Source organism: Cetorhinus maximus, chromosome 1, assembly GCF_964194155.1.
Source record: "Cetorhinus maximus chromosome 1, sCetMax3.hap1.1, whole genome shotgun sequence".
Taxonomy (NCBI): Eukaryota; Metazoa; Chordata; class Chondrichthyes; order Lamniformes; family Cetorhinidae; genus Cetorhinus; species Cetorhinus maximus.
This window is the reverse complement of record NC_135879.1, coordinates 127,049,477-127,075,189: the sequence shown is the minus strand read 5'-3', so window position 1 is coordinate 127,075,189 and position 25,713 is coordinate 127,049,477. Positions and strand designations below refer to the sequence as shown.

General features: G+C 41.5%; 1 protein-coding gene across 5 annotated transcripts in view; it reads left to right on the top strand.

The window, feature by feature from the left end:
• arap2 (ArfGAP with RhoGAP domain, ankyrin repeat and PH domain 2) overlaps nucleotides 1-25,713 on the top strand; it is a 454,954-nt gene that overhangs the window by 127,536 nt on the left and 301,705 nt on the right. For all 5 annotated transcript variants that reach the window (XM_078546079.1, XM_078546088.1, XM_078546071.1 and 2 more), the window contains one exon: nucleotides 2,660-3,010. In XM_078546079.1, the coding sequence (XP_078402205.1) occupies nucleotides 2,660-3,010 (351 nt within the window). The remainder of the gene's footprint in view (nucleotides 1-2,659; nucleotides 3,011-25,713) is intronic.

The following is a 25,713-nucleotide window of genomic DNA, read 5'->3' as shown; positions in this document are numbered from 1 at the left end:
TGAACCATATGGAAGAGCTGGATTCTCTGCCATCAGGAGTTGCGGAGCAAAACATCCAGAAAAATCACCCCCAGACAAACTTCTGGTGTCGGTACTTGTAGTCTCCTGTAAGGAAAGGAGCCTTTACTCTCTCCCAGCATCTGTTCTACCAATCAAGTCCACCTACAAAGAAAAATTCAACTCTTCAGCTTCACAAGTCTGCTAAACTGAACCTTACATTTCAATTCCTTCACTGCAGAAAGAAGGAATTTGAGCAACAAGCCCACAATGACACCTTAGAGTGACTGATTTGTATCCTTTTCGGCATTTTAATTTTTGTACCTGTATTTCAGTTGATACCTTTATCACTTTTACTCACGTAACTTTCAGCAGGGTTTTGTAATAAACTAACGTTATCTTGTTTAAGACTAAAGCTTTTCTGCTGGTTATTTTTAAATTGAACCATTTGCAGATTAAAAGGGGGCTATATACAAACACACACATATTCTTAGCTCATGGACCACATTGAGGAAATGCCTTTTACAGGTCATGACATCGATCCATGGCTCCCTCTCATTCTGATGGTCTTTTATAGCCTCTAAGCCATTTTAGTGCCAACTCATGCACTAACTCATGCTCTGCACCTTTACCCTTACACCCTGCATGTCAGATCACTCAGCATCCACCATGGGACGACCTTAGGAACCATGCCGAGATGAAATGAATAAATTTCTGAGTGTCTGTTACAGACATCACCATATTAAAAAAAACACTCTAATTGATAAAAGCCCATTCAGTACATTTAAATCCTTTCAAGTACTTACTCCGTTATCAAAGCAAACATTTGTATTCATAGCCCCACATGAAAGACTTCATAAGCACTTGGCGCTGTCAATCAAACTGTGAACTTACAGGCCCTCCACTCCACTGATAGTTTGTGGAAGCAGTCAAGCAACACTAATCCTATAATGAAAACCCTCAGGCTTATGTCAACAAACATTTATGAAATTGCAAGTACCATTTTTTTTCGTCTGCAGACTAGCTGTTTTTTCTTCAAAATTTGAAGGGCAGGGGATTTTTTTTATCTTGATAGCTTGATATATCCACAAAATTATGCGACTTTAATGCACATTAACGCCTACCATTAACAATCCCAAAGGGATACATGAATCTCTCCCGAAGGGACATCTGACCCCTCCCAAAAGGGTACTTTGACCTCTCAAAAAGGGTACTTTACCTCTCCAAAGAACTCTGGTAGGTTTAGACCTTCTCCACAAATGTATAAAGTCCAAGTGTCATGTTTTGGAAATTCCAGTAACAAAAATTGCTTTGAATTGAAGGCAGCTGTACTTTTAAATGTGCTGCTGCCTCCGTGAACTGAAAATGTGTGAAATACCTCTCGCCCCCATTTTCCCCCCCTCCTCCCGACCCTGACAAAAATGGTGGGTGCTGGGTCTGAGGGTGGGACATCCTAATTCTGGGCTCCGGCACCATTTTGGCTAAGGCACAAAGCCTTCCACCCCTGTGAAAATTCAGGTTCATGTCAATTTGTAAAAAATAGGTTAGGCAGGCAGTTGAAGTAATGGGAGATAAAAGAACATGGCAGGTCTAGAGCTACTGCTTGCAAAGAGAAAAAAGATTAACACAGACTGGTTATTTAGTGTTGTCTGAAATTCAGTCTTTGAAATCCTGTTGGACAATTTGCTTGGATTATTATCATACATGTAGCAATTAAATTTGACAGCAATCACATATTCCATTTCGATGTATAGTCTCCTGATTTTAGAAAACAATTTAGTTTATACAGGTGGATCCTGTACTAAGTCAATATAAATGCTAGTTCAGTGGAATTTCTGGCTAGCATTATTTTAAAGGTACTTTTTTTAAATGGCTGAGCCTAGTATTAATCAGATTCTGCTACTGAAATGAGAAAAATGTAGAATAAGGAAAGGGAGCAGTGAGAGTAAAATAAATTCTTTGACTATCAGTGATGTTGTATAAATATATTGATTAATCAAGAAACCAATTGCTGTAAATATGCAACTGCTCAGTTAATGTCTGAAAAGGGGAATAATAGAATATTGGGTCAGATGTAGATTGTTTGTCTGAACTCCATGTATAAAGAAAGATTTCCATTTATGTAGCACTTATCACCACTACCCGGAGCATTGAAGTGCTTCACAGCCAATGAAGTACTTTTGAGGTGCAGTCACTGTTCAAATGTATGAAACGTGGCAACCAGTTTACACAAAGCAAGTTGCAATAAGCAGCCATGTGATAATGACTGGTTAATTTATCTTTATAATGTTGATTGAAGGATAAATATTGACCGAAATACAGTAAGAACTTCCCTGTTCTTGTTCGAAATAGTGCAATGGGTTCTTTTACTTGAGAGGGAAGTTGGAGCCTAGGTTTACCAAGTCAGCACCTCTGACAGAGCAGCACTCCTTCAGTACTGCACCGGAGTGCTAGCCTAGATTGTAGTGCTCAAGTCTAGCAATGGCACTTGAGCCCACAATTTTTTGATTCAGAGCCAAGATTACTGCCAGCTGAGCCAAGGTTGACACTGTATACTGGTTTCATTCTCAATGGGAAACTGATAGATAACCTTACAAAAAGTTACTGATATGAGTAAATTGACTTTTTAGAAAAAGATAACATAATATTTCATTATTTACAGGGCCTACCATGGTGCAAAATTGTGCAACAGCAATGTTGAGCAGATATTCTCACACTCAGAACGCTGTACACCAGACAATGAACCTGAGATGGAATATTCTACAGTCGACGATGGTAGTTGTAAGCTGAGGTCAGCTGACCAGGCAGTGTCTAAAGACTGTTGCAACATTCAAGCAGCATATAAGCAAAGTTTTAAGCACAGGGAGGATCGCTTGCTGCCATTTGGTGTCACAGGAGAATCTACTTATGATGCAACAGATGTTGAGCATGAATCAATATCACCCTATGCTTGCTTCTATGGTGTGGCAAAGAAGACAAAAGAAGGTTGGCTGGATAAACTCTCACCACAAGGGTAGGAACACCAAAATTCCTATGCATGCATATTTTAAAGTTTGTTGATCAATTTATACCACTTCCAGTTTCACTTTAGAAGGGAAAGAGTTGTTCCAGCATTAGTAGCAAACTTCAAGTTTAATTAGTTGTGACCGTTCACCACCATCACCTCAAGGGCAATTAAGGATGGGCAATAAATGCTGGCCTAGTCAGTGACACCCACATCTCATGGACGCATATGAAAAAAACTTAAGATACTTCCATTCAATTTGCAATAATGATCAGCAATTATAATTTGTACTTTTTAAATGAGATAGTTGTTACAGTTTAGGTTTTGGAATCAAAAAGCAGTTTCTAAATTTGCTGATGGCAGCAAATTGGAGGGAGGTGGGGGTAATCAGTACTTAGGAGGACTGCAACAAATGACACAAAAACATTAATAAACATCCAGAATGGGTGTATAATTTGAAGATGAGTTTCAATAGAAATAAATGTGAGGTATTACATCTTGTTATTTGGAAAATAAGAACCTAAATGGAGTACAGGAGCAAATGGATCTGGAAGTATAAATAGAGAAATCACTAAATGCAGCGACACATGTTAATGAGGCGATGAAAAGGCAAACCAAGCACTATAGTTTAATTCTAGAGAGAGAGAATTAAAAAGTAGAAGTCATGATACATTTCTGTTGAACATTGATTATATCACAAATGGACACTGTACAGATCTGGTCACTACATTATAAAAGCAACATAAGGGAACCGGAAAAAGTGAAAAATAATTCACATGGATGGTATCATAACTGCAAGGTTTTACCTATCAGGAAAGGATGCGCAGTCTGGGTTTCTTTTCCTTCAAAAGAGAAGGCTGTGAGTGACCTATAGTGGTCTTTATAACATTAAGATAGATTTTTGATATAGAGAAAGTGTTCCCACGAATATAAGATAGTCACCAAGTAATCCAATAGGGAATATAGAAGAAACTTCTGAAACTTCAAGAAAGGTGTAGATGCATCAAAGACTGTTTGGACTGAATGGTCCGTTTCTGTACTGTATATTCCATGTAATTATCTATGTGTTTGTTTCACAAGCCTGTGAATTTTCCAGTTGCACATTCAGTTGCTTTGTGACTGAGTAACGTTCAAGAATGGTACAATAATAAGATGCTGAAAATCCTGTGTCGTTAAAGAGTATTAAAATATGGATATTTGCAATAAAATGATTTAAACTAACATTGTTCAGCTGCCAGTTAGAAAAGGAGAAACAGGCAACACTTTTTATCCTGGTGAAACACAGGGGATCAAGGCCAAGTGTAGACTTCAGGAGAACTGGTGTTAGAGGGAGGGGGTTAATTGCACTTTTGTCCAATTTCCATGTGTTGTTTTAGACACAAATAGTGCGTTACATCCATTTCTAAATTTGCTCTTCTCCCCTTCCCCTCCCATCGCCATTTCATAGTTGCAGCTTTCAGGAATCTGGCACCTTTGTTTTGGAAAAGCAGTGCTGCCATTGGCAGGGAGGTGTAACTGCAACGTAGACGGTATTTAAAATTATAATGCTGACTTAGACAATGGTAGACTTATAATGGCCGAGTTAGAAAACTGGAAACACAAAATTCAGGACAGAATGGAAAAGAGAGAAAACCTTACATTTAGAGTGCTGTGGCTGACACTGGATGAATGGATGGCTGTCAGAATCAATGATATCAAAATGGGGAATGAATTATTCCCCACCCCGAACCCTACTTCATTTGAACACTGCACTTTGTCTTGACTCCTTCTGCCTGCCACTTTGGGCTTATGTAAATATTAAAATAACTGAAACAATTTGAAAAAAATATTTAGTCATCCCTATAAAATGGCCAAAATATCCTTTTTTTTAAAAAAAAGCAAAAGAATTTAGATGAGCAGGTTAGGGCTGAATTTTCCAAGCTAATAGCAGTGCTGGTAAGGGCGGAATTTGTGGCAGGACCTTGCTACCTTGCACATTCCTGTGGGGACAGACATTGCAGAAGCACGAAGGGACTAGCAGGATAACGTCAAATGCTGAGATGCCTATCAGTTCCTCCTCCAATGCTTGGAATGCTTCATATGCCTGCGTGAAACAGTTTCTTAGCATGCCGAAACCTGATCCTGGTGGTGTTGGGACTTTCTGTTTATGTCACTATGTCACTATCAGAACTAGCATTCAATTGGAAATAATATATTTCTACAAAGCATAGGAAGGTACAGTAAGGTAATGAGCTAAGTGATGAGTTGAAATAATTTAAGTGAACACATGTTTAAACATTTTAACTGATTCAGATATTTCAAAAGTAAAGTTTAATGTGTCTAAATTTGAGCCCTGAAGATATTGTAAATATTTTGAATATCATTTAGAGTACATAGAATTTTACAAATTAACTGCAGTGAAACTTTTGAAGGTATTTTCTACTAATGATTGATGAGAATTTATATAAATTGATAAACATATTAAGGTTTCAGTCTATAAAGCCCCTCACCACCTCCCTTGCAACCTCAATGACTTATTCCTGAAGTGGAGTCATTGTTACTCTGAGAAAATATAGTGGTTGTTTTGTGTACAGCCAGGTTCTGGTAGCAATAATGAGATGAATCACCAATTAATCTGCTTTTGATGTTAATTGATGTTAATTGTTGGCCTGGATGTCTGAAGTCCCCGGTCTTTAAGTAATGCTTTAGGGTGTTTATCATCCACATGGGCAGGCTTGACTTCCCATCTGAAAGCAACTTCAACAGTGCTGCCATAGTTTAGTACTGCATGTCTCCTATGTGCATATTGGTTTTACATCAATGTAGTTAGATGTACAACTGAAAATTCCTGTGGTAAATATCTCCCTGTTTTCTTTTGTGTTTCACAAAATCAGTTAGACAAAAACATCACCATCCAATTAGTTTCTTTTACCATCCTGGTAGATGGATGATACAACAATAATGGAGTTGTTGACAAATTATGATAATCAATCTCCTTTTCTGCCAGCACACCAAGACACGAGGTCTGGAAATCTCCAATGGTAGAAAGCTTTGGAAACCATAAAAGAAAGGAAGACTTGCATTTAAAAATTATTTTCATAGCCTCAGGTTATGCTAAAGCACTTTATAGGCAATTAAGCACTTTTGAAGGGTGGTCACTGTTGTAATATGGGCCAATTGAAAGTTAATTTACGCACAGCAAAATCTTTCAAATAACATAAAAATGATTAGATAGTCTATTGGTTGAGGGAGGGATTTCGATGACTTGCAGTGGTCTTCATTGTCAAACATTCACTGACAAGTTTGTAGAAGGCTGAGCTCGTGCACCTAATTGGGGTTGGGTCTCCTTGTCAATGGTGGCCTTCGGGAGAGGTGGCTGCCTAGGCATGGGAAGTGTTCAACATATTCCATAGTCTCTCCTTCAACATATATATGGGAGGTGGAATATTTGGCTGACCAGATGTGGGTTGATATGAGTTTTGTTTTGACAACATTCAATGTTAGGCTGAGTTTCTTGTATGCAGAATTGAAGAGATCGAGAGTGACTTGCAAATGTGATGTAGACTGGGCAACAACATGCAGTCATCCGCAAGCTGTAAATCATGTATACCTATGGTGGTCACTTTGGTTTTGACACTAGGCGACTGAGGTTAAAGGGCATTCCATCTAGACATACTGCCTAGACAATATTTAATACTGACACCAAGGGGTGGTTGATGTTTGAGATGAATAGCCGATATCAGGTATATCGTAAATAGTATGGGGGCTATCGCACAACCTGGACCCCAGTCCAGGTGTCGAAGGCATCTGTTTCAGACGTTCCACTAAAGGCAGTTGCAGTCATATTGCCACCTTTCCTGTGCTGCAATGAGACCTGAAATGTGTCTGAGCAACACTTAAGAGCACTAGAGAAATTCCATCAGCAATGCCTCTGCTGCATCCTTCAGATTCAATGGGAGGACCATCGAACAAACCCTAATGCCCTTCCTGAAGCCAGCTGCACAAGCATTCAGGCAAAACTCCTGTAAAAGGAACTATGATGGACTGGAAGGCTGAAAATCATCTCCCCCACCAGGCCCCATCTTCCAGGGGAAGAGAAAGCGTTTTTAAGACACTCTGAAGCTCTCCTTGACGTGTGACATCATTGACATCAATGACTAGGAGGAGCTTGCTGTCAGTCGTTCAGAATGGCAACAACTTGTCCATCACGTTTTGAGTCACGTCTTAATGATGAGTCAGGCGGTGGCAAAGAAAGAAAGAAAAGGAAGAAAACCCTGTACTCTGGATCCCACTACCTCATGGTCCTGTTCCAAGTGTTGAAAGATCTGTGGGTTGAGAATTGGCCTGTTCAATCACATGAAGAGCCGTGGCAGAAACACACAACCCTCGAATCAAGAGACAGCCAGTGACGATGTTGAAGGAGGAATATATGTTGGTCACAATACTGAGAACTGCCCTGCACTGCTTCAAATATTGCTGCTGGATCTGTTCCGTCCATCTGAAAGGTTGAACCACTGACAAAGTAATACTCTGTCAGGATTGCTACCACCGAGCCAAAGCTGATCTTCAGCTATAGGTCCAAAGTCTCTGTTACACCCACACATGTGACACTTACCAGATGTGATGTATTTTTCAGAATATTTTCTGAAAAAAAATCTAATTTGCATTTCTGTGAATCAGCACTATCTGCTTCTACCATCTTCTTCGGGAGCCTGTTTCATAGATTTATCATGAGCTCACAGAAGTAATGTTTTCTTGTGATTCATTTTCAATTTACTCCCTTTCAAGCACAGGCTGTGACCTCTGGTTTTATTGTTCAGGACAAGGTGAAATGGCTCATCATGCTTTACATTATATAATCTCTTCAGAATCCTGAACACCACAATTAGGTTACATCTCAACCTTTTTCCAGTGAATATGCCCAATCACTCCTCATAATCCAAACCTTCCATCCCCTCAATTGTTCTGGTTACCCTCTTCTGGATCCTCTCAATAGCCTTTTAGGCTGTGATGACTAGAACTGTACATAGTATATTCTAAATGTAGATGCATCTATGATTTTATAAAGTGACAGGACTACCTCACTATATTGGTTAAATTTTGACCATTTCTTAGTCACTGCACCGAGCATGGCTGTGATAGTCTCAGTTTATTGTCAACCAGTTCTCCCTCAATTACTTTATTTTCCACACACATTAAATATTATATATTAAACAAAAGAGATTCCAAAACTAATCACTGTGGAACCCCACTGGTAACATTCCTGCAGGCGGATGTACCACCATTCTCTGGGTTCTATCAGTCAACCAATGACATTGTAAATATATTTATGCAGATTCCTATTTAATTTTTGCTATCTTCCTGGGGTCACTGTGCCGAAGGCCCTATTGAAATGCAAGTGTGTCATATCCACTGCCTTCCCCTACCAAGCTCCTTTGCCACACCCTCAAAGTAAACCAGTAAATTAGAATGGCAAGACCCCCCTTCATGAACCCATATTGGCTATCTTTTATCATTTTATTGCTATCCATTTGCTCCCTAATTTTACTTTAAATAGGGTTTCCATAACTTTATCCACAATGAATGTCAAACTTACTGGCCCGTAGTTTCCTGAGTCACTTTTGCAACCTTTCTTAAAAAGGAGTAACATCAGCAGTCTTCCGGCATTTCTCTCATATTCTGTGATTTCTGGAAAGTTTTGGCAAAGTTCTTACAATTTTCTCTCGTAGTTCCTTATGCATTTTCAGATGCATCTCATCTGGTCTCAGATTTATTTAGGCTCTTGGGTTTGACCCTTGGGCTGTGCTGAATTAACTGATCACATCAATGGAAGTAGTAAGGGGGACTACACTGAGCTCTGTGCCCTTGTGCTGTTCGGTATTCAGTACCCCCTGCTGGAAGGGTGAAGGCATAGAAGTTGGATGAGGGCAGCATTAGACTTGGGTGAGATGTCTGAAAAGCCTGACAATACTCACCATCAAGGCTCGCACGCAAATTGTCACAAAAGAGGACAACTAGAATGATTGGGTCTGTACTCACAGAAGTCTCAAGGAGGAGAGAAAATAGTGAGGGAAACAAACCGTTGTAGAAACTTTTGATATCTGCGGCGTACCTAAATTTTAAATTGGTAACTAGCAAGGACTAACACACTATAAATAGAGGCAGTAATGTGAAAAAAAATGTTGGTACTTGTACTTTGCACAGTTACATATTAAAGCACTTAAGTTGCTAAATGGCTATGGCAGGATTTTTTTGAGAGAAAGCTTACAATAATGTGTAAGCGATATACAGATCTAAAATGTGATGCTGTAACTGATAATTAAAAAGCTGTAGTATTTTTCAGCTATAAACATTAATTGCTGGTTATTTGGAATGCTGTTGAAACTGCATTTCATTCACAGTTGATTCAGACTTGATGACACTTTTTTTTGTAGCTCTGCACTAGGGCAGAGACTTAACTGCTACAGGACAAGCTGCTACATTTTGTTTAGTATAACTAAACATTGCAGTCTTGTTTCAAAAATCTCAATGATTTTCCATCCCAAATACCTGAGAAACAATGCTGTGTCTGTGTGTGCACCCACCAAGGTTGTGTTATCAAATGGTACACCATCAAAACCTCTTGTTTCTTCACAAACGCCTCCATGCAACCTAATGTCTCAATAATTCCATGAAATCTAGCTCAGACTGTACTAGTACAATGGAGTCTTTAGATTTAGATTTGGTTTTTCTTGGTGGGGGTAGTGGATATTTCTCTCAGAGATGCACGTTTGTAATTACTGAACTGCGTATATTTGATTATTTTTGGTGAATTTTTGTGCTCTGAGATTAAAGATATTTGTGGGAAGTGGAAAACTTCTGTGCTTTGGACCCTGCAGTGTGAATGCAATTTTGGGCACTCCTTTAGGTGGATTATCATATTGTTAAATGTATTACCGATTGTTGTCTATTCTTCCACCACCAACAGCCTCACTCTTGGAGCAGCACTCCAAACTGTACTAGTGTATTTTCCATTTCAAACACTAGCCATCCTATAGCTTCATTGTGGAATTGCAAATTAATGTAGGAATAAGGGGCAATTTTGTGACTTTGGTCCATCAGAAATGTCGTTGAGCCTGCCCAGCCCTCCTCACAAGACCCTGCCAGTGAACCAAGGGCAGTTTCATTTTATCTGGGCTGGATCAAATCCAATTTCCAGAAGTGAAGGGCCAGTTTCAAACCCATTACACCTGTTATGATAAATGTTCCGTAGACAGAAATGCAGAATCGTATTGTATGGAATCGGAGATGAACATTTGCTCTGCTCAGTTGAATAACAAGTGACAGGTTGTCATTCTAAATTGTTTCCATTTTGTGCTGGATAAGATAATTGAACAATTAAGGTGAGGTTTTCACTTCCTGTAAACATTATGTGGCTGTATTAATTGAACTTCTGTGCTTTGTTATTTTACATCTAGGCTTTCTGCCCCTTCCTCTTTGGAAAGAAAAAAGGAACTGTTTTTCTACAGAACTTTCTGGCAAAAGATCACCGACCTGCAGTGTTAACTCTGTTTCTCCCCCCCTCCCCCCCACAGACGCTGCCTGACCTACTGAGTATTTTTGGCATTTTCAATTTTTATTTCAAGTGTCCAGCATCCTCAGCATTTTGCTTTTGACTGGAATTTTAAGTATGTGTTTTCACTTATATAAGGCGTACGGTGAATGGAGTGTGTTGTAAATTAGGACTTTTTATTTGTTTTGCTGCGAGAATAGGCTCAACAAGATGGACCCCTCCCCTTAGCTGATTTTTAAGGCTGTTAGATCAGCCTTGAAAAACCAGTTTCCAGTGGGTGCAAATCTGAAATGCAAAACTGTTAAACTATAAGAACAGATTATATGGGAAATTAAGCACAGTCTTGCATTTGTAGAATAGGTTGGCATTGTTGCGATATTTTATTTGTGCATCTTGCTGAGATTTGTATGTTAATAGCAGTTCAGGACATGTTTCATGTTGATACTGGGTAAAAGGCTTGTCTGCACTAGAGTGTTGTTTTGAAATCATCTTACTGGGGCAAAATAAAAGCATCAGAACTGCGGAAGCAGTGCACAAGGGCCACGAGGCTCATTCAAAGTGCTTGAGGAAAATTATAAAGAAAGGCTTAAAATAAACTTAATGGACCAAATGGAAGCTAGAATAGAAAATGTTAATTGGGAGCGCTGTTTCAAGGGATGCAATGATATTTGGACAAGGGGAAATAGATGTAAACTAGGAGAAGACAAATTGGTGACTCACAGAATTATTGATAGCTGGAATTCTCTTCTTGGGGGTAGAGTCCTATGGATAAAATTTCAGATTTTTCAGAGGCAGGTAGTTGACATAATGAAGAAATTTAGGTTTCTAAGAATGGATGAGCCAGTGCCCTCCTTTATCTTATCTTGATTAGATTATCTTTTCACTTGGAAAAATTAAGTTTCAGTTGTCTGAATCTGTAGTGCCACCAGTATAAAATGTGGAAAAGCAATCTTATGAATTGCATCATTTATGTGTGGTGTGAGTCGGGCTATGTGTGATTATTGGTCAGATTTCAAGGTCATTTTGTCATCAGAAACAGGTGTATTTCATGATGCAAGCCAACTTAATTTTGCCATCTAAAATCAGAAAGGAAACTAGAATGAAAATAGTACACACAAGCAGGCTGCTGTGGACACTGGTGTGCACATAGGTGGCACAAATGTACTTTTAACAAAGTGCTCAGTAAGAAAGTCATTAATTTTAGTGGTTGTTTTCTGGCAACTTTCCAGCTTATTTTTTTGATTTATTTTTCAACAGGGTCACCCTGATTATGAGGAATCTGTGCAAACTGTTCCTGGCAAGGGTTACTTTTTAAACTCATTCTTTTCTTAGGTTTTGAGTTCTTTATGAGATGACATTGCTTTCCTGGAGCACATTTTTTATTTAGCCTCAGTGCACCCCAGTGATCTAAAGTGATCTTGTACCATCAAGGGTGTAATTGTTACCTCATGCAAGTACTTACTTCCATCTTTGTTAAATTTATCTATTTTTTCTTCCAATGTATTTTTACTCAGAGTGAAAAATGTCAGTTATTTGAAATGTAAATTAATTTTTAAAACGTAATATAAATTTTGAGCAACTTCGGGTCAGGTATAGCACAGGTTAGATACAAGGTAAGCTCATGACTTTGCCCTCATTGTATCTCATCGCAAACATTTAGTGAAGTCAACTATTTTATTGGCGAATTTTGGATAATTTTGTAACTTTCTTTTGGTGATGTTCATTATGTGATCTTCCCAAAGATGATTTTATCCCTTTCCTTATCAATTTCCTGCGCCCCACCCCCAGTTCTAGTGAGCTAGGACAACATTTGCATTTATCACACCACCCATTCTCTTAAATTCAGTAAGTTTGACTGCCAGTTTGTGAATTATCCTTAAATAAAGCAGAAGATTCTGGAAATACTCAGCAAGTCATGCAGCATCTGTCGAGAAATGGAGTTAGTGTTTCAGGTCAAAGGCCTTTCTGCATAACTGGGAATTATGCCAATTGATTTTGTTATGTATTGTGAGGTCTTGCTGCGATCATTCCTAATCAGTAGAAACATTCAGTGCCTCTGGCACTCAATTCTGACTTCATTACAGCTTTGGATCAAACATGGATAAAAGAGCTGAACTCCCAAGTTGAGGTGAAAGTGACGGCCCTTGACATCAAGGCAGCATTTGACAGAATGTGGTATTAAGGAGCCCGAGCAAAACTGGAGGCAATAGGAATCGGGGCAAAACCTCCGCTAGTTGGAGTCATACCTAGCACAAAGGAAGATGGTTGTGGTTGTTGATGTCAATCATCTCAGTTCCAGTATATCACTGCTGGAGTTCCTCAGGGTAGAGTCCTAGGCCCAACCATCTTCAGCTGCTTCACCAATGACCTTCCTTCCATCGTAAGGTCAGAAGTGGGGATGTTCACTGATGATTGCACAATGTTCAGCACCATTCACGGCTCCTCAGATACTAAAGCAGTCCATGGCCAATAGCAGCAAGACCTGGACAATATCTAGGCTTGGGTTGACAAGTGGCAAGTAACATTTGTGCCACACATGTGTCAGGCAATGACCATCTTCAACAAGAGAATTTAACCATCGCCCCTCGACATCCAAGGCACTACCATTGCTGAATTCCCCCATTATCAACATCCTGGGGGTTGCCATTGACCAGAAACTGAACTGGACCAGCCATATAAATATTGTGGCTACAAGAGCAGGTCAGAGACTAGGAATCTTGCGGTGAGTAATTCACCTTCTGAGTCCCGAAAGCCTGTCCACCATTTACAAGGCACAGGCCGGGAGTTTGATGGAATACTCTCCACTTGCCTGGATGAGTGCAACTCCAACAACAGTCAAAAGCTTGGCACCATCCAGGACAAAGCAGGCTGCTTGATTGGGACCCCATGCACAAATATCCACTCCCTCCAACACCGGCGTACAGTAGCAGCAGTGTGTACCACCTTTAAGATGCACTGCAGGAACTCACCAAGGCTCCTTAGACAGCACCTTCCAAACCCACGACCACTACCATCTAGAAGGACAAGGACAGCAGACACATGGCAACACCACCACCTGGAAGTTCCCCTCCAAGCCACTCCCCATCCTGATTTGGAAATATATTGCCGTTCCTTCACTGTCGCTGGGTCAAAATCTTGAAACTCCCTTCCTAACAGCACTGTGGGTGTACCTACACTACATGGACTGCAGCAGTTCAAGAAGGCAGCTCACTACCACCTTCTCAAGGGCAATTAGGGATGGGCAATAAATGCTGGCCTAACCTGTGACGCCTATGTTCCGTAAATGAATAAAAAAAAACTGTTTGCTTTTATGTTAGACACAATTTTTCAGTCAGAATTTTGGCAAAAAGCAGAAAATCCACTGACCACCTTACCAGGTATTTGTTGAAAATGCCTTTTGATTCTGCATCTGCCACATGCCTGTCTTAAATCCTTTCGCAGTCCCCGACGCCTTATTTTTCCACCTAACTTTATATTGTCAGCAAACTTAGATAGATTGCACTTGGTTTCCTCATTTAAGTCATTGATTGTAAATTGTAAATAGCTGAGGCCCCAGCACTGATCCTTGTGGTATCTGAGTATTTACAGCCTGCCAAAATGAAAATGGCCCATTTTATTCTTACTCTGTTTTCGTCCATCACCCAATCCTCAATCCATCCTCATGTATTACACTCCCCAGTCTCATGAACTATATTTTTATGCAATGACCACTTGTGTGGTGCTTTATCAAATTTCTTTTGAAAATGCAAAAACACATTAGTTCACCCCCATCCACCTAACAGCTGCATTCTCAAAAAGCTCTTAATAGATTTTTGTTATCACGATCACCCTCTCATAATTCCTTGTAAACTCGGCCTAATTATGTTATTATTTCTAGTGATCATTGTACTTATTTCTGCTACTGATGTCAGGCTGGCTGACATATAGGGCTGGGTTTTCACAGAGTCAGGGAGGCTCTGTGGACCTTTAAAAATGGTGGCCCTGACCTAATTCTGGGATTCCTGGCCCCGTTCTCAGCACCCTGATTTTCACCAGCGCGGGATAAGGGGGAGCGGGCTAGTATGGGTCACTAGCCTGCAATCTGCACTCCTGACCTGGCCCGCTTCATTGCAGGGATAGGCATCTTCTAACCTTGTGTACTTCTCATGGAGTCAGGACAGCTTTTCAATAAGTTGTGGTTCACAGCCCCTCAGAGGTGTTGTGATTCATGATTTGGATGAGGAAACATTTTGAAAGGCAAGTTCAAAAGTTCTTACTCAAGCACCCCATGCCAACCTAAGGGCTCATGGAGTTGAGGGTAATATATTAGCATGGTTAGAGGATTGGTTAGCAGATAGAAAACAGAGAGCAACATAAATGGGGCTTTTTTCAAGTTGGTAAGCAATTAATAGTGGAGTGCCGCAAGGATCAGTGCTAGGGCCTCAGCTACTTACAATCTATATTAATGACTTTGATGAAAAGATAAAGAGTAATGTATCTACGTTTGATGATGATACCAAACTATGTGGAAAGGTAAGCTGTTGGGCAGGACAGAGAGGCTGCAAAGAGCTATATACAGATTAACTGAGTGGGCAACAAGATGGCAAATGGAGTATAATATAGGGAAATGTGAGGCTATTCACTTGGTTGTAAGAATAAAAAAGCAGAATATTTTTAAAAGGTGAAAAACATGTGAGCGTTGAAGTTCAAGAGACTTGGGTGTGTTTGTACAAGGAATGCAGAAAGTTAGCATACAGGTGCAGCAAGCAAGTGGGAAGTCAAATTACATGTTGGTCTTTATTACAAGAGGATTGGGGTACAAGATTAAAGAAGTCTTGCTACAGTTGTACAGGTTTTGGTGAGATCACAACCAGAGTACTGTGTGCAGTTTTAGCCTCCACATTTAAGAAAGGATATACTTGCATTGGAGGAAGTACAATGAAAGGTTCACTAAATTGGTCCTTGGGATAAGGGATGACAAGCTGAGTAAATTGGGCTTATATTCTCTGGAGTTTAGAAAAATTAGAGGCGATCTCATTGTATCCTGCAAAATTCTGAAGGGTATTTGTAGAGTGGACACTTAGAGATTGTTTCCACTGGTCAGGGAGTCTAAAACATGGGGGCACAGTCACAGGATAAATATCATTTAGGACTGAGGTGAGGAGAAATTACTTCACTCAAAGGGTTGTGAATCTTTGAATTCTCTATCCCAGAGGGTTGTGGATGCGGCATTGTTGAATGCAGTTAAGGCTGGGATAGACAAATTTTTGGGAATTAAGGGATACGGGAGCAGGCTGGAAAATGGAGTTGAAGCCCAAGATCAGCCAAGATTGTTTTGAATGGTGGGGCAGGCTCGATGGGCCTTGTGGTCTACTCTGCTCCTATTCTTGTGTTCTTGTGTTCCAGTCATCCCCAGTGGCCACTTATACCTCCATGCCAACCTATGCCCCTCTACCCACACCCAATGGCCACTCATACCCTCCATGCCAACCTGTGCCACTTCAATGCCCATTTACCCTGTATACACTTTGTACAGAACCAATTAATCATATAGCAATAATAAGATGTCTGAGAAGGCTTTTAAAAAAAAACCGAATACATTCATAACTATAGTTCTTTACAAAAATTCCTTTAACTACATCCTATAGGAGTGTCAATCATCCAGCCCCTTTAAAGTATCAATAGTTGAAACTTCAAGCACTTGAAAACTCTTTATCTTGTGTAAATAAACATTGTGCAATTGACAGAATAGACCACAGAGCAAGACCTGTCAATCAAGCAGGTTTCCCTGGACATAGCTATTTTAAGAGTCTAATTGATGTTTGAGCCCTCAGCCAAGAATGCATAATAAGGTGTGAGAGAGAGCAGAGCTGGGACCTGTGTGAGACAGAAAAGGAGTTATTTAGGTGCAGCCCTTCTCACTGTGAAAGCACGCTCTGATGCACGCCATTCCCTTAACCATGTTTGCTCACATGATGCAACCCCATCCTTTCAGTCCCTCTCATGCCAATGTCCCCTTGTGCTCAGTGAACTGACATCATGACCTTCACCAATACCACCATGTGCCAAGGTGATTTCAACGCCGCCTTTATCACTGACTACCGGTGATTCACCATCACCAGTAGACAGCTGCTCAGGTGCCCTGGCAATCTCCTTGGCCATCTGATCAAATGAGCGAATTCACAGTATCTGGCGTAGAAGGAGGACATTTGGCTCATTCTGTCTGCATTGGCTCTCTGAATGAACAACTTATGTAGTGCCATTCCCCTGCCTTCTCCCCATAACCCTGTACATTCTTCCTTTTCAGATAACAGTCTAATTCCCTTTTGAATGCTTCAGTTGAACATGCCTCCACCACCATCTCAGGCAGTGCATTTCAGACCCTAACCACTTGCTGCATAAAAAAGTTTATCCTCATATCACTTTCACTTCTTTTACCAATAACTTTAAATCTGTGCCCTCTCGTTCTTGATCCTTTCATGAGTGGGAATAATTTCTCGCTGTCTACTCTGACCCCTCATGATTTTGAATACCTCTATCAAACCTCCTCTCAGCCTTCTTTTCTCCAAGGAAAAGAGTCCTAACTTCTCCAATCTATCTTCATAACTGAAGTTCCTCATCCCTGTAACCATTCTCGTGAATCTTTTCTGCACTCCCGCCAATGCCTTCACATCCTTCCTAAAGTACAGCATCCAGAATTGGATGCAATACTCTAGCTGAGGCTGAACTAGTGTCTTATACAAGTTCAACATAACCTCCTTGTACATGTACTCTGTGCCCCTATTAATAAAGCCTAGGATACTGTATGCTTTATTAACCCTCTCTCAACCTGTCCTGTTACCATCAGTTCCTAATACACGTATACACACAGGGCCCTCTGCTCCTGCACCCCTTTTAGAGTTGTCCCTTTATTTTGCATTGTCACTCCATGTTCTTCCTACCAAAATTAATCACTTCATGTTTTTCTGCATTTAACTTCATCTGCCACCTGTCCACCATTCCACCAACTTGTTGATATTCCTTTTGAAATTCTACACTATTCTCCTTACAGTTCACAGTGCTTCCAAGATTTGTACCATCCACAAATGTTGTAATTGTGCCCTGTACTTCAAGGTCTAGGTTATTAACAAATATCAGGAAAAGCAAGGGTCCCAACACTGACCCCTGCGGAACTCCACCACTGACCTCCCTCCAGGCCAAAAAACATCCATTAACATTACTATTTGTTTCCTGTTGCTCAGCTAATTCCCTATCCATGTTGATACTGTCCCTTTTATTCCATGAGCTACAACTTTGCTCACAATTCTTTTGTACAGCACCACATCAAACGCCTTTTGGAAGACTATGTACACAACATCAACAGCATTGCCCAAATCACCCTTCTCTGTTCCCTCTTCAAAAAGCTCCAAGTTAGTTAAATACAATTTTCCCTTAAGAAACCAATGTTGGCTTTCCTTAATTAGCTAGCAATTGTCCATGTTACTATTAATTTTGTCCTGAAATATTGCTTCTAGAAATTTCCCCACCACCGAAGTTAAACTGGCTGGTTTGTAGTTGCTGGACTTACCTTTACACCCTTTGTTGAACAAGGGCCTAACGTTTGCAATTCCCCAAATCTCCAGGTCCACCCCTGAGTCTAAAGAAAACTGAAAAATGATGGCCTCAGTGGGGTAAGGAAGGGTTGGGGCTGAATAATTTCCACTCTCACTTCCCTCAGTACCATTTGTTTATCTCATCCGGTCCCGGTGCTTCATCAACTTCAAGTACAGATAACCTATCCAGTACCACCTTCTTTTCAATTTTAAACCCACCTAGTGCCTGAATTACCTCCTCTTTTGCCATGACCTGGGTAATGTTTTCTTACTTGGTAAAGACAGATGCAAAGTATTTAATACCTCAGCCATACCCCCTGCCTCAATGTGTAAATCCCCTTTTTGGTCCCTAATCGGCCCGACTCCTCCTTTTGCCACCCTTTTATTATTTATATACCTATAGACAACTTTTATGTTAGCTACCAATCTTTTAATACTCCCTCTTTGCTTCTCTTATTTGCTTCTTCACCTCCCCTTTGAACCTTCTATATTCAGGTTGGTTTTCAATTATATTTTCTACCTGAAATCTGTCATAAGCATACTTTTTCTTCCTGATCTTAATTTCTATCTCCTTTGTCATCCAGGGGGCTCTGGATTTGTTTGTCCTACCTTTCCCTTTCGAGGGAATATACCTTGACTGTGCCCGAACCATTTCTTCTCTGAAGGTAGCCCATTGGTCAGTTACCATTTTTCCTTGCCAGCCTTTGACTCCAATTTATTCAGCCCCAACCCTTTCTTAACCCATTGAAGTTGGCTTTCTTCCAGTTAATTATTCTTATTCAGGATCGATCTTTGACCTTTTCGATAGTCAACCTAAGCCTTATGATACAATGATAATTGTACCCTAAATGTTCTCCGATTTACACTTGATCCACTTGTCCCGCCTCATTCCCAAGAACCTGGTCTAGCAATGCCTCCTTCCTCATTGGACTGGAAACATACTGCTATAGAAAAGTTCCCCTGAACACGCTCTTGGAAAACTTGCCCCTCTCTGCCCTTCACACTACTACTATCCCAGTCTATATTTGGATAATTAAAATCCCCGATTATAATTACTCTATAATTTTTGCAACTCTCTGTAATTCCCTTGAAAATTTGATCCTCTCCATCCTTCCCACTAGTTGGTGGCCTATGGACTACACCAAGGAGTGCCATTGCACCTTTTTTGTTCCTTAGCACTTCCCAAATAGATTCTGCCCTTGACCCCTCCGGGACATCCCCTTCCTCCATCCAGGGCGAGCCAACCCAGCCTGGGCTGTCTCTGTGGCGTTCTTCACCCTTTTTGGTCGCAATGACAACATGAATTTATGTTAGCCTGACATATAGTGCATGGAGTGACATTGATCTTCATTATGTCTGTGCATCGCAGCACTCGTTCAGAAGTGTTCTGTGTGCACTTATGTGCTGCTTACACATAAAAGCCTCAAAGCTGGAATAGAGGTATGTGCCATGTTTCTCACCTTAGCTGCAGCATGCAGATGTGACCTTTCTTTGGAGTTCTGTGTCACTGAGCTTAGATACTCAACTTGCCGAAATGTAGCAGATCAGTGAACCTTTTCCTGCATTGAATCCATCAGTGCTTATGGTCTTTTGCTGTGAACACTGTAGCCGCTTTGTGAATCCAGGCCTTCTTGGCTGCTTCAAGAGCATTATGGCCAGCTGGGTAGTGGGCCGGTCTCCTCTTCTGGACCTCTTCCACCAAAACATGAAGGTCCAGATCAGAAAAGTGTGGGAGAGCTGAATGCATCCCATTCCCTACATTTCCTTTGTGTGACATTCAATGAATAAAAATGGAAGGGGAAAGAGGTCGTAAGCCATTCAGATTACAATGCTGTCATTCACTTTTGTGTGCTTACATGCACAAACTATTTTCACCATACCGTCAATGACTACAGGTAAGGTGTGGTGGAAAAAATGGCTCTGCACAAATGCTTGGTACCATGTATGTTGGGGCTGTGATGTTCTTATTCATTCATGGGATGTGGGCATCGCTGGCTGGGCCAGAATTTATTGCCCGTCATTAGTTGCCCTTGGGAAGGTGGTGGTGAGCTGCCTTCTTGAACTACTGCAGCCCCTGTGGTGTAGGTACACCCACTGTGCTGTTAGGGAGGGTGTTCCATGATTTTGACCCAGCGACAGTGAAGGAATGGCAATATATTTCCAAGTCAGGGATTGTGAGTGGCTTGGAGGGGAACTTGCAGGTCATGGTGTTCCCATCTATCTGCTGCCCTTCTCCTTCTAGATGGTAGGGGTCATGGGTTTGGAAGGTGCTGTCCAAGGAGCCTTGGTGAGTTCCTGCAGTGCACCTTGTAGATGGTGCACACTGCTGCCACTGTGCGTCAGTGGTGGAGGGAGTGATTGTTTGTGGATGGGATCCCAATCAAGCGGGCTGCTTTGCCCTGGATGGTGTCAGGCTTCTTGTGTGTTGTGGGAGCTGCACTCATTCAGGCAAGTGGGGAGTATTCCACCACACTCCTGACTTGTGCTTTGTAGATGGAGGACAGGCCTTGTAGAATCAGGAGATGAGTTATTCATCGCAGGATTCCAAGCCAATGGCCTGCTCTTGTATTGATATGGCTAGTCCAGTTCAGATTCTGTGCAATGGCAACCCCCAGGATGTTGTTATTGGGGGATACAGTGATGGTAATGCCATTGAATGTCAAGGGGGGATGCTTAGGTTTTCTCTTGTTGGAGATGGTCATTGCCTGGCACTTGAGTGGCATGTATGTTCCTTGCCACTTGTCAGCCCAAGCCTGGATATTGTCCAAGTCTTGCTGCATTTGGACATGGACTGCTTCAGTGTCTGAGGAGTTGCGAATGGTGCTGAACATTGTGCAATCATCAGCGAACATCCCCACTTCTGACCTTGTGATGGAAGGAAGGTCATTGATGAAGCAGCTGAAGAAGGTTGGACCTAGTACACTACCCTGAGGAACTGCTGCAGTGATGTCCTGGAACTGGATTTCCAACAACCACAAACATCTTCCTTTGTGTTAGGTATAACTATAACTTGCAGGGAGTTTTACCCCTGATTCCCAATGACTCCAGTTTTGCTCGGGCTCCTTGATGCCACATTCGGTCAAATGCTACCTTCATGTCAAGGGCAGTCACTCTCACCTCACCTCAGAAGTTCAGCTCCTTTGTCCATTTTTGAACCAAAGCTGTAATGAGGTCAGGAGCTGAATGGCCCTGGCAGAACCCAAACTGAGCATCAGGGAGCAGGTTGTTGCAAGGCAAGTGTCGCTTGAGCGTACTAATGATGACCCCTTCTATTACTTTACTGATGATGGAGAGTAGACTGATGATGCAGTCATTGGCCAGGTTGGATTTGTCCTGCTTTTTGTGTGCAGGACATACCTGGGGAGCTTTCCACATAGCCGTTAGATGCCAGTGTTTTAGCTGTACTGGAACAGCTTGGCTATGGGCGCGGCAAGTTCTGGAACACAAGTCTTCAGTACTATTGCCGGACTATTGTCAGGATCCATAGCCTTTGCACTATCCAGTGCCTTCAGCTGTTTCTTGATATCACGTGCAGTAAATCGAATTGGCTGAAGACTGGCATCTGTGATGCTGGGGACCTCTGGGGGAGGCCGAGAGGGATCATCCACTCAGCGCTTCTGGCTGAAGGTTGTAGCAAATGCTTCAGCTTTATCTTTTGCACTGATGTGCTGGGCCCCTCCATCATTGAGGATGGGGATATTTGTGGAGCCTCCCCCTCCAGTGAGTTGTTTAATTGTCCACCACCATTCACGACTGGATGTGGCAGGACTGCAGAGCTTAGATCTGATCCGTTGGTTATAGAATCACTTAGCTCTGTCTGTCAGTTGCTGCTTATGCTGTTTGGCATGCAATTAGTCCTGTGTTTTAGCTTCACCAAGTTGACACCTCATTTTTGGGTATGCTTGGTGCTGCTCCTGGCATGCCCTCCTGCACTCTTCATTGAAGCATGGTTGATCCCCTGGCTTGGTGGCAATGTTAGGGTGAGGGATATGCTGGGCCATGAGGTTACAGATTGTGGTTGAGTACAATTCTGCTGCTGCTGGTGGCCCACAGCACCTCATGGTTGCCCAGCCTTGAGTTGCTAAATCTTTTCAAAATCTATCCCATTTAACACAATGGAGCGTATGCTCAATGTGAAGATGAGACGTCGTCTCCACAAGGTCTCAGCGGTGATCACTCCTACTGATACTGTCATGGACAGATGCGTCTGTGGCAGGCAGGTTGGTGAGGATAAGGTCAAGTTTGTTTTTCCCTCATGTTGGTTCCCTCACCACCTGCTGCAGACCCAATCTAGCAGCTATATCCTTTAGGACTCGGCCAGCTCAGTCAGTAGTAGTGCTACCAAGCCACTCTTGGTGATGGGCATTCAAGTCCCTTACCCAGAGTACATTTTGTGACCTTGTCACCCTCGGTGCTTCCTTCAAGTGGTGTTCAACATGGACAAGCACTGCTTCATCAGCCGAGGCCAGTGGGTGGGGTTTGGTGGCAGTACGTGGTAATTGGCAGGAGTTATGTTTGACTTGATGCCATGAGACATCATGGGCTCCAGAGTAGATGTGAGGATTCCCAGGGAAATTCCCTCCTGATTGTTTACCACTGTACCACCACCTCTCTTGGGTCTGTCCCGCCAGTGGGACAGGACATACCCAAGAATGGCGATGGTTTTTTTTAAACAACAATCAACAATGTTTTATGGTCATCATCAGACTTTTAATTCCAGATTTTTTGTTGAAGTCAGATTTTACCATCTGCCATGGTGGGATTTGAACCCAGGTCCCCAGAGTCTTATCCTGAGTCTCTGGATCACTCATACCAGTGAGGATGCCACTACGTCACCAACTCCAAGGTAGCATGCTGTGCTCCGCTACCACTGACAGCCCTACTGGTTTACTGCCTTTTACTCACAGTGTTATGGTCCCTTGCTGCGCACACTGCAGCCGTTGTTTGAATCGAGGCCCTCTTGGTTGCTGCAGGGGCATTATGGCCAGCCTTGTAGAGGACTGGTCTCTTCTGGATAGTGTGCAGATGTGAGGGATCTGGTCAAGGCTCAACTCTGTGAGTGTGTCTTGATGGATGGCATGAGGCCACATGGATGGGAAAATGAACATAGCTCTGTTCATCATTCCGCCACTGAGTCTTGGCAACCAACTACATACTGCGTAATATCTGTGCCAGGTAGTGGTAGCAAGATGATGCCAAGTCCATGGCTGTGTCTTGTGAATCCACTTCATGCTTTCAGCACTTCAGAACAGTACACTGTGCACAGGCAGCAACAATGACAATATTTTCCTAAGGAAAGCCCATGATGGGTCATCTGTTTCTGGTTTACCAAACCATTTGATAGCGTTTATATTGTTTCCACTCACCTGACAAGTAAATGACGCCTCCTCTGAGGCATAGGAACTTCGCTTTGGGCGACCAACCTCTCAAATGTGCCTTTGAAGGCCCGCTCTTTATTTGTGCCCGAGTCGCCTAACCCACTCCGGCCAACCTACGCCAGATCCGCCTTGACCCCTCACTGCTTCTGGGGTTGCCCACCCCAACTTCTAATAAAGCCAAACCCCACCTCCTGACCTAAAATCTGACATTTGGTTATTTTTAGAAGTTTGGTTTGGGGAACCAGGAATTCCCCTGACTCTGCGGCCTCAATGCACAGATGAAAATCTAGGCCAAAGTATTTGTTTAATGCCTCTGTCATGCCTTATTCCCCCTTATAATTTATCATGTCTGCCTCTAAGGGGCACACACTTAATCTTGTTAATCTCTTCATTTTTACATAGCTATAGAAATTTTCACGATCTGAATTTTTTTTTGTCCCTAGCTAATTTACTCACATCCTATTTTCTTTCTGTCAGTTTTTTTTTAAAAATCATCCTTTATTGAATTTTTGAATTCTCCCAATCCTCAAGATTGTTACTTTTTTTTGGCAACATTATAAGCCTCTTCCTTCAATCTAATGCAATCTTTAACATCTCTTATTTGCCATCGTTGGACAACTTCTCCTGTGTGGTTTTTATTCCTTAATGGAATGTATAATTGTTGAAAATTATGAGCTAATTCTTTAAATGTTTGCTATTGTCTACCTCCCATCATATATTTTAATCTAGTTTCCCAATCTACCATGGCCAGCTCATCCTCAAACCAATATAGTTTGCTTTGTTCAGATTTATGACCTTAGTTTCAGGCTTAATTAAATCACTCTCCAACTCAGTATAAAATATTTTGATCACTCTTCCCCAGAGGCTCCTTTACTACAAGGTTATTAATTAAACATGTCTCATTGCAGAACACTAAATTCAGAATAGCCTGTTCCCTCATTGGTTTCTTGCCTTAATGATGTGGAAAACTATTTTGGATGCATTCCAGGAACTTGTTCCCCCACCCCTCCTTACACTTTTACTGCAAATTTGGTTTGCTCAATCTATATGAAGATGAAAATCCTGCATAATTAATATTTTATCCATGTTACCTGCACCTCTAATTTCCTGATTTATATCCTGCCTGACACTATAACTACCATTTAGGGGCCTATGAACTACACCCACTATTGTTTTCTGCCCTTTTTTTGGTTCCACACAAATCTGATTGATTTTCCCAGCTGACATTCTTTCACTCTACTGTCTTTATTTCATCCTGTATTATCAGGACTACCCCTCCTCCTTTTCCATTTTGCTTATCTCTTCTAAAAGTTGTTTCCTGGGATATTTCATTCCTAACCTTGGTCACTTTGGAACTACACCTTCATAATAGCTATGAGAGCAAACCTTAATTTCTATCTGTGCTATTAATTTATCTGTTTTGTTTTTAATTTTTCATGCTTTCAAATATAGAGCCTTTCGCTTTATTTTTTTCTGTTTTTCGCTGATGTGTAAGAGGTTCAGAGACCAGACAATAGATTTTGGATAAGGAGATACTTGGTGTAGTGGTATTAGGAAAGTTTATTAAGAAACAAAAGTTAATTAACAAAAGAAAGCAGTTGATGTTAGGTTGTTCTTGCTTTGCATCATGACAGAAAGAAACAAGTCAGAGTTCGTTCTAGACAAAATGCTTAATTATTTTTAGTATAGTACATGCAAGATATCTGTGCGCCTCTAATTCCAGCCTCTTGAGCATCCCCAATTTCAATTGCTCCACCATTGGTGGCCATGCTTTCAGCTGCCTGGGCCTTAAGCTCTGTAATTCCACCCCTGAACTTCTCTGCCTCGCCACTCTGCTTTCCTCCTTTAATACTTTAAGCTCCTTAAAACTTGCCTCTTTGACCAAGCTTTTGGTCATCTGATCTAATAACTCCTTATGTGGCCCATGTCTAATTGTGATTGATTAAGCTCCTGTGGAATGTCTGGGGATGTTTTACTATGTTCGAGGTGCTATATAAATACAATTTGTTGTTGCTTGTGAGTAGTGCCAGGTTGCTGCTGCGACCATGCAGGAAAACAAATTTGCCTATTTTCCTCTAGAGTGAGTATTGAATCGCAAAACAAACAAAAAAAAAATGCCTGGATGCCACTGGGGAGTAGATGGTAGAAATTGTTCTTAAGAAAGTTGGTAGTATACAGGTCATGGAATAACCAACCTGCTAAAGCCCAAACAGGACTTTTTTTCCGCCAAGT